This window comes from Canis lupus, chromosome 4, assembly GCF_048164855.1.
Source record: "Canis lupus baileyi chromosome 4, mCanLup2.hap1, whole genome shotgun sequence".
Classification (NCBI taxonomy): domain Eukaryota; kingdom Metazoa; phylum Chordata; class Mammalia; order Carnivora; family Canidae; genus Canis; species Canis lupus.
Genome location: NC_132841.1, coordinates 21,894,762 through 21,903,916, shown reverse-complemented (window position 1 = coordinate 21,903,916; position 9,155 = coordinate 21,894,762). Strand labels below are relative to the sequence as shown.

General features: G+C 45.4%; 1 protein-coding gene across 1 annotated transcript in view; it reads left to right on the top strand.

Moving 5' to 3' along the window:
* Positions 1-8,948: 8,948 nt before the first annotated feature.
* Positions 8,949-9,155, top strand: part of PPA1 (inorganic pyrophosphatase 1) — a 36,244-nt gene continuing 36,037 nt past the window's right edge. Inside the window, exon 1 of the mRNA XM_072823431.1 lies at positions 8,949-9,129. Within this exon, the coding sequence (XP_072679532.1) occupies positions 9,066-9,129 (64 nt within the window). The 5' untranslated portion in view covers positions 8,949-9,065. The remainder of the gene's footprint in view (positions 9,130-9,155) is intronic.

The following is a 9,155-nucleotide window of genomic DNA, read 5'->3' as shown; positions in this document are numbered from 1 at the left end:
TCTGTTAAAGCTTCTCCTGGCAGTGGGTAGACAGTGACGTGGAGGGAGATGGAGCTGGAGACCAGTGAGGTAGGAAGAGGGATCTTGGTTAGAGATCCTGGGATTGGCTAAGGCAGTAGGAATGGGGAAGAGACAGCAAGATGTTTGAGAGATCAATTTGGTATTATCCCGTAACTGCTAGGATGGGGGAGGATGGGCTATCATTCCAGGATACTTTTAGTTGCCAGTAACTGGCTTAAATGGAAGGTTCACAAAATAGTTAAGTGCAGGTGATTGGTTGATTCAGAAGCTCAGCAATGTTCCCAAGGACCACACTACACTGTCTCCATTCCTCTGCTCTGCCATCTACGGTGTGAACTTGGTCCTCAGCCTGGCTTCCCTCGTGGTGCAGAATGCAGCCATCAGCAATCAGAGCTACCTGCTTTCTTATTTACATTGAGAGAGAAAGAGAACGAACCTCTCTCTCTTTTTAAAAGATTTTATTTATTTGAGAGAGAGAGGGAGAGGGAGCAGAAGCAGGGGGAGGAGCAGAGAGAGGGAGAAGCCGACTCCCTGCTGAGCAGAGAGCCAGATCCCAGGACCCAGGATCATGACCTGAGCTGAAGGCAGATGCTTAACAGACTAAGCCACCCAGGCGCCCCGAGAAGGACTATCTCTTCCCGTGACCTTTGGCCTAAGAGAACAAAGTAGCTTCTCAGAAGGAAGCAGGAAACTTATTTAGATCAGGTGTCCATTCCTGAACCAATCCCTGTGGCTAGGAGAATGCCATGTTCTGAGTTCCATGCTCTTTGATGGAGTTCCTGAACAGGTAAAGGGCATATGATTACAATGATTGATTTAGACGAATCAAGGCCCCTCCCTGGAACCGGAGTCAATCTCCAATCTAGGTAATCTTTTTTTTTTTTTTTAAGATTTATTTATTTATTCAGAGAGAGAGAGGTGGGGGGGGGGGCAGAGACACAGACAGAGGGAGACGTGGGACTCGATCCCAGGTCTCCAGGATCATGCCCTAGGCTGCAGGCGGCGCTAAACCGCTGCGCCACCGGGGCTGCCCCAATCTAAGTAATCTTGGGGAGGAGGTGACAGATTGATGGGAAGCTGTATCCATTAGAATGTCTTTCAGCTGCAAGAAACATAATACTCTGAATCACACCAGTTTTTACACAACAACAAAGTCAATTTATTATCTTACATCCTGCATTAACTATTAGTAAGGTCAATTTATTATCGTTTCATAAAAAGCCTTAGGCAGGAAGGGCCCAGTTTTAATTAAGTCAGCAGCTCAGTGACATCAAGACCTAAGATTTGTCCACTTGGCATCTTCATTTTGGGTATATTGTACTACCTGCAGCCTATGTCCCCTCCAGATTGTAAGACAGCTGTGCTTGGCAAATTCCATGACAATGTGTAAAGAAAGAAGAGCATCTCTCATAGAAGCAAGAGAACCTCCCCTTAGACTGCATTGGCAGCATTGTGTCACATATTTCTAACCAAACTAGTCATTGGCAAGGGGAACAGAATCACTGTGATAAACTTAATCGGACCCTCCCCTGGGGCTGGGATGGCACCACATTTCCCGAAATACATGGCCACTCAGGGGTGAGTGGATGCATGTCCGACCAACACAGTCCTGTTGGGAAAAAGAAAGGGGAGTGAACAGGTGTTGAGTGGGTTACCAGTGACTGCCACAGAGATTAACCAGGAGAGACCCACAAGGACCTTCTTGATAGGATGAGTGGGCAGTTGAGGCACTGGCAACTGAGTCTATCTCAAGAGAAAAGATTTTTGGATTTGGTGAATACAAGATGCTCATGCACCAGTTATGCTGAGAAGTCTATGTAAGGCTTGATCATCTTCTTCTTAAATCCTCTCCCCTTTCTCTGGCTTCCAAGACACCATGATTCCTTGTTTTAGCCCCCACCTCTCTGTCATGGCTTCTTTTGACCCTTTCTTGGCTTTTCTTCTGCCGTCCATCCCTGGAATATTGAGATTTCTCAGGGTTCTGTTCCGGGCCCTCTACTTTAAAAAACAACAACAACAACTATATATATATATATATATATATATATATATATATATATATATATATATATATATACAAACACACAAATATATAAAAATATAAATATATATTTAAATATAACTATTTATATTTAAATATATATTTAGGGGGATCCCTGGGTGGCTCAGCAGTTTCGCACCTGCCTTTGGCCCAGGGCACGATCCTGGAGTCCTGGGATCAAGTCCCGTGTTGGGCTCCCGGCATAGAGCCTGCTTCTCCCTCTGCCTGTGTCTCTGCCTCTCTCTCTCTATGTCTATCATAAATAAATAAAAATAAATCTTTAAAAAATATAGATATATTTATATTTAAATATTTATATATTTAAATATAAATATATATTTATTTCATTAATATATATAGTTCTGCTAGGTAGTCTCATCTTCTCCTGTGGCTCTATTTGCCCAAATCAATGACTTTAGCCAACCTTCCTTTCTCTTCTCAGTTCCAGGCCTCATATCTAACCACTTACTGAACTTCTCCACCTGGACTTCTGTCTCTCGTCACCCCCTAGAATCTCTACAAGATTTTCTCCATTATGTGTTACTGACAATTCTGGACATTTTTTTTCCTCTGTCTTATATAATGGACTACACCACTGTGACTTCAAGCTGCCTCTTCATCCAGCTCTACTGCTGTCCTAAGTCGCTGTTGTCATATCCATCCATTCTTTACTCTTTTTCCCTGCTCTTCTGTATTTGTTGTGGACAGGGGCAGGGGGCAGTAGCCCCCTATAGACTAGGTTTCCCAAACTCCTGTGTCAGAGGAATACAAGATTATCTTACTGTTTCCAATTATTCACTCTCTTCCCTGAAATAGGAGCACAGAACCCTTTGTTACCAAGTGCATTATAAATGCCTCCCTGCAGATAAATATAATTCTCTGTCCGCTTAACTTTCGGCCTGGCTACATGACTTACTTTGGCCAATGGAAAGTGAACAGAAGCTCTATATCAACTCCAACCAGAAGCTTTAGGAACCACAGTGTGACTCAGAAGTTTCTCTTCTCCCTCTACATGAGACCACGATAAGAGCTATTCCCTCCATCAGGATTCTAGAATAACAGATACATGGAGCAGAGCCAAACCAATCTGTAGTCCTGACATGTAATCTGAGAAACGAATGTAGTGAGATTTCAGCAGGGGACGGCTGTCTGTTAATTCAACATTATCTAGGAAATCTGACTGATAGAATAATCAGTGTAAGTTGCAGAATGCTGTCCTTAAGTATGTGCCATTGCTTCCCAGCGGTGGGCAGCAAGTGGTGTGGCTTTTGGCCATTTAGAAGGCAGATTACTATTAATCAGCTTGTGAGTTTAGACAAAAAGGTTGGGGAACAGATTGTCATGAGCGTGCCTTGGTTGTTTTTAGCTGCATTTGACAGGGCTGCTACAAGAAATAGATGAGCTCAGAAAAGAACTGTTTTGTAAACAGAGATTAAAACTCAGCCTCTGGACAGAGACCAGATCAAGGTCATGAGCAGTGGCTGCCAACCAGTCCCTGGTTGAATAAAGTGACCCAGGGAAAACAGACTAAGAGCGTGGCTCTCCAGCGGAGGCTTGGTAAGTTCATTACCTTAGCAGTTATGCCTAGAGAGATAGGTTTGTTCAAAAAAATCATAAGCGTGGTATTTGGCACACAGAGCTGACTGTCCAAAGTAGGTAAAATGCTACTAAGGTGTAAAGAGAGGTGTATAGCCAAGACATATCAGCTTGGGTTAAAAGATGTGATTGCTAGAGACATTTGGGCTTCCAAATTTCTGTGCGTAGGAAGGAAGCTGAGAAAGCTGCTCAGGTCCCAATCAGCCACAAGTTACGAGGAACTATTCCCAGGGACCTGCACTGGAACTTAATCAAGGAATATTTTTTACATCCAGCAGGATTTGGGAATTCTAAGAACCAGTGATGGTTGTGAGACTGTCATTCTTTCTTTAGATGAACAGAAGTGTTTATTCCGTCGATGTTCAACCATTTTGTATTAGGTAGAGATATGGGGGACATTAGATGACATTTGTTTGTCTTTGAGTTCATTAGTCTCTGGATCAAGAGGAGCTATATATGGACATAATGCAGAGACTATCATGAGATATTAAACTTTGGCCTTCATGCCATGATTGGTTGAAACTTTTGGGTGTCACTCTTGTTAGGAAGAGTGAGTATATTTTTCATACCAAAAGGACAGAAATGAGTATTTATGATCAAGAAGGTAGACTGTGATAAGAGAATATTATTTTTATTATCTATTTGCTTCTCTCCCTATAGGAGAATTATATAGTCCTTGACACGGTTACCATTTGCATTGTCTCATACAGGAGGAGTATATTTCCATAACCCACTGGCATCAAGCAAGGTCACATAACTTTCTTTAGCTAATTGAATGTGAGTGGAAGTGACATACATCATTTCTAAGCAAAAGCTAAAGAGCCATTATGTGGTTTGGCCATTTCTTCCCCCCTCTGCTTGGTCTTGTTAGGGCAGGCTGGGGGATGCTACTTCAGCTTCAGTCTGCGAATGAGAAGGCATGTGGGTCAGAGCCACAGGTGACTCATAGCACCACCACGAAATTGAACAAGAAATAAATGTTCATTAATTTTTTTTTTAAGATTTTATTTATTTATTTATGAGAGACACAGAGAGGCAGAGACACAGGCAGAGGGAGAAGCAGACTCCATGCAGGGAGCCCAAAGTGGGACTCAATCCTGGGACTCCAGGATCAGGCCTTGGGTGTTAGGCGGCACTAAACTGCTGAGCCACCCAGGGATCCCTGGTGCCCCCCATTTAAACCATTCTTAAGTGTACAGTCTGGTGGCAGAAAGTACATTCATATTGCCATGCAGCCATCACTAGCATTCACCTCTAGCACTTTTTTCTCTTCCCAAACTGAAACTCCATAACGTTAAACATTATCTCCTCATTCCCCCTTTACCCCAGCCCCTGACAACTACCATTCTACTTTCTGTTTCTGTGAATTTGACTTCTCGAGGTATTTTATGCAAATGGAATCACACAGCCTTTGTGCTGTTGTGATTGACTTATTTCACCGAGCATAGGGTCTTCAAGGTTCATCCATGTTGTAGCCTGTGTCAGAATTTCCTTCCTTTTTCAAGCAATCAGTCCCTTGTCTTCCACTCCATCCAACCAATGAAACCAGTTGCATTGATTCTACGTTAAACATGGCTCCATCATTGCTCTTCTCTTTTGCTACGTACATTCAGGACCTGATCAGCATCTTTAACCTCAGTCACTATTGCAGCCGCCTCCTTGGTCTCCTTGTATGTAGTCTTGCTAAAACTCCAACCCAGGCTCCATGCTGCTAACAGAGCCACTTTCTTTCTTTTTTAAGATTTTATTTATTCATTCATGAGAGACACAGACAGAGAGAGAGAAGCACAGGCAGAGGGAGAAGCAGGCTCCATGCCAGGAGCCCGATGTGGGACTCCATCCCGGGTCTCCAGGATCACGCCCTGGGCCGAAGGTGGCACCAAACCACTGGGCCACTGGGGCTGCCCATACAGAGCCACTTTCTAAAGCAATTCTGATTATGCTCCTTTCCTGCTAAAAACTCTTAAGTTGCCCATTGCTTTTAGGGAAAAGTTCAGACCCTACATCATGCTTTCCAAGGAACCTCTACCATTTAACCCTGACCTACTTCTTTGGTCTTCTCTCTCTCTCTCTCTCTTTTAAAGATTTTATCCATTTATTCATGAGAAACACAGAGAGAAAGCAGAGACATAAGCAGAGGGAGATGCAGGCTCCCCATAGGGAGCTCTATGTGGGACTTGATCCCGGAACCCCAGGATCATGCCCTTAGTCGAAGGCAGATGCTCAACCGCTGAGCCACCCAGGTGTCCCTCTGGTCTCATCTCTTAATATTCTCTTTCTGGCTTCTGCCTTGTTCTCTTTGCTTTATTAACCCCTTCTCATCCTCCTGGTCATAGATTAAGGATCACTTCCTTGAAGGGGCTCCCTGCTCCCATAATGCAATGCCCTGTACTTTATCATTCTACTCATCCACATTTATTGTAATTATTTGCTGAAGTCTGCTTTCCCTTTGGACTATACCTTCTTTGAGGGCCAAGACCATGTCTGTCTAAATGCCACATCCCTACCACCTAGCAGAGACAATGACCACAATAAGTGTTAAATAAAACTTAGTTGTAGATTTGAAAGTTTTCATGTTACAAGACCTAAGGTGGTAGTTAATACCAAATATATACATGAGACAATCTAGGGAGATGGTATCTCTAGAGACAGAGAACATGAGAAGAAAGACAATGATGATTAAGATAAAGAGATGAAGACAAAGCTAAGGGGGAGAATGTGAAAGGAGTGGCCAGAGAAGTAGGAGAAATGTCAGAGGAGAATGTGGTCATAAGTCAAAGAAGAGAGGCCATCAGAAAATTAGAGGCACCTGCTAGGGTCAAGCACAGCAAAGAAGACACGATACAGATTGAAGAGAAGTGCCACTGGAGGGATCCCTGGGTGGCGCAGCGGTTTGGCGCCTGCCTTTGGCCTAGGGCGCGATCCTGGAGACCCGGGATCGAATCCCACGTCAGGCTCCTGGTGCATGGAGCCTGCTTCTCCCTCTGCCTGTGTCTCTGCCTCTCTCTCTCTCTCTCTCTGTATGTGACTATCATAAATAAATAAAAATTAAAAAAAAAAAAAAGAAGTGCCACTGGAGTTGTTACAGAGCAAGAAAGATTATATAATGTTTGGCAGCATTTGGGTTTATCCTTTGTCAAACTAATATACTTATGAAGGTATTGTTACCTCCTTTTCATTAATTCCTCTATCCATTAGCCCAGCAAAGATTCCTAAACATCTCCTCTAGGCCAGGTACTATGCTAGGCTCAGGGAGATATGAGAAATAGAACAACATCTACTTGAGCCTGTGGGTCTCACCACCATTGCCTGCAAGGGAAAAGTTCCAAACTTGTGGCCCAGCAAAACCAGGGCGTGGCATTTTATTAGAGTTGCTACTGACTGGCCTTCCAAACACACTCAATGAAATAAAAGTTGGTGTGCAAGTCCAGAGGTCAGCAAGACTTTGTTATCTTGCTCTGAGCTGGCAGGAGGCAAAAGGGAAAGTGTATGTAGTACACAATTGCATCATTTCCATTTGTTCATAAGTCAGCCACAGACAAGATTCTGTGTTTTTCCAAAAAGCTAATTCCTGTGCTCAAAAGCAGAAAACTGAGAGCAACTCAGCCCAAAGAACATCCCCTTAAGAAACTCCCTGAAGTTAATCCTACTTTAGTGTTCATTCTGCAGAGATTCCTTTAACTTCCAGTAATATATTGTATTACTAAATTATTGCTTGATTTTTTTTTTTTTTTTTTTTGCCTGCCTTGTGTTCCAACTGCAGTAAAATAGTGTGGTGTACTGTTCAAAAGGTCAGTGAGTCATGGCTTTCTGAAAATTAATGGGAGACTGGATGGAGACAAGGGAGTAACATTCTAACTCATTAGAAAATTATCCAACTAGGTTTTCATTTAATACAGGGGTCATCTCCTTTTATATAGTAGTCATTGCTTTGAAATAAAAAAAAATTAAATCAAAATGTCTTTAAAGCATATTATCTTTGGGGTACCTTGTGGCTCAGTCAGTTAAGCATCCAACTTTTGATTTCAGCTGAGGTCATGATCTCAGGGTCCTGTGTTAGGCTCTGCACTGAGCCTGGAGTCTGCTTGACTCTCTCTCCCTCTGCCTCCCCCCACTCACACACACTCTCTCTCTCAAAAATAAATAAACAAATCTTGAAAAAACAAAAGCATATTATCTTTAATGGCCCAGAAAAACAAGATCTTTTAAAGGAACCCAGCCCATCAAACTAGGCTTTCTTTGAAATACTCATTATTATATAATCAAATTAATGAATAATCAGTTCCTAATTTATAATTTGGATTTTGAAATACATTAAAAAATATACATATATGTAGGATTGGGGAAGTAAATGATGCAGTTAACTGACCATAGCCTCAATCAGATTTTAGCTATTGGGGTCTGGCCTGACTCAATAGAACAGAAGTTGAAAAACAAGCTCCAAGGAACTTATGCCTGAGAGAAACGTACTCAAGGGACTCTGAGCTCATGCCTGGACCTTCCCAACGCTTACAACTGAAAAGTCCCTTGGGACTCCGGGGTGAGTTGAGCAAGGAGGGCGGCAGAGTGAATCCTCCCTCACCGGGGAGGGTAGAAATAACCAGTCACAGTTCCATAGTGCTCACAGGGAGCCAGCTCTTCCTCGGAGTCTTGACATGCATCAAGTCAGTTAATCATCCCAAGGACTCATAATAGCTACTATTATTATCTCCATTTCCAAGATGAGAAACCGAGTCAGAAAGGTTAGCAGCAATTTGCCCGCTGTCCCACACCAGAAGGTGGTGGAGCTGGTTACTCACCAGGTAGCCACGGGCGGGGGGGGGGGGGGGGGTGTCAGTAATTTGCTTCGGATTTGCTTAAAATGCGCGTCTTTAAGATCAAAGGCAGGGCCTGATGAAGCACGTGACCTCGGAGCTCCTGAGACCAGGAATTACTCTGGGCGGAGGGGGGGCGGCGAGAGGGGTGAAGGGGGGGCGAGGGGGGCGAAGGGGGCGCCAGTTCCCAGTGTGCAAGGTGGGGGATGGGTGCCGGCCAACGCCTGGCCGGTGCGAGCTGAGAACTTGCGCCGTGACCGCCCTCCGTCAGGGTCCCTCGGCCCTCGGGGCGGAGGGGGAAGGCAGGCGGGCCAGAGCTCGCCGCCAGCCACGTGGCCCAGCCTGGGAGCCAGCGGGCCGGCGGTCCCGAGGGGCGGGGCCGGGGCGGGGGCGGGGGCGGGGCCGGGGCGCGGGGCCGCGCGGGCGGGGCGGAGTGCGCCTGCGCGCGGGGTGGGCCGGCCGCTTAAAGCCGTTCCCCGCTGGCTCGCGGGCCCAGTGGCCGCGGTGCGCAGGCGCGGAGGCTCGTCCTTGTCAGCCGGCGCCGCGTGCTGGTGGTGGCTCTGCGGCGGCGGCGGCGGCCAGTCCTCGGCACCATGAGCGGCTTCAGCAGCGAGGAGCGCGCCGCGCCCTTCACGCTCGAGTACCGAGTCTTCCTCAGTGAGTGTCGGCGGCCCGCGGCCCGT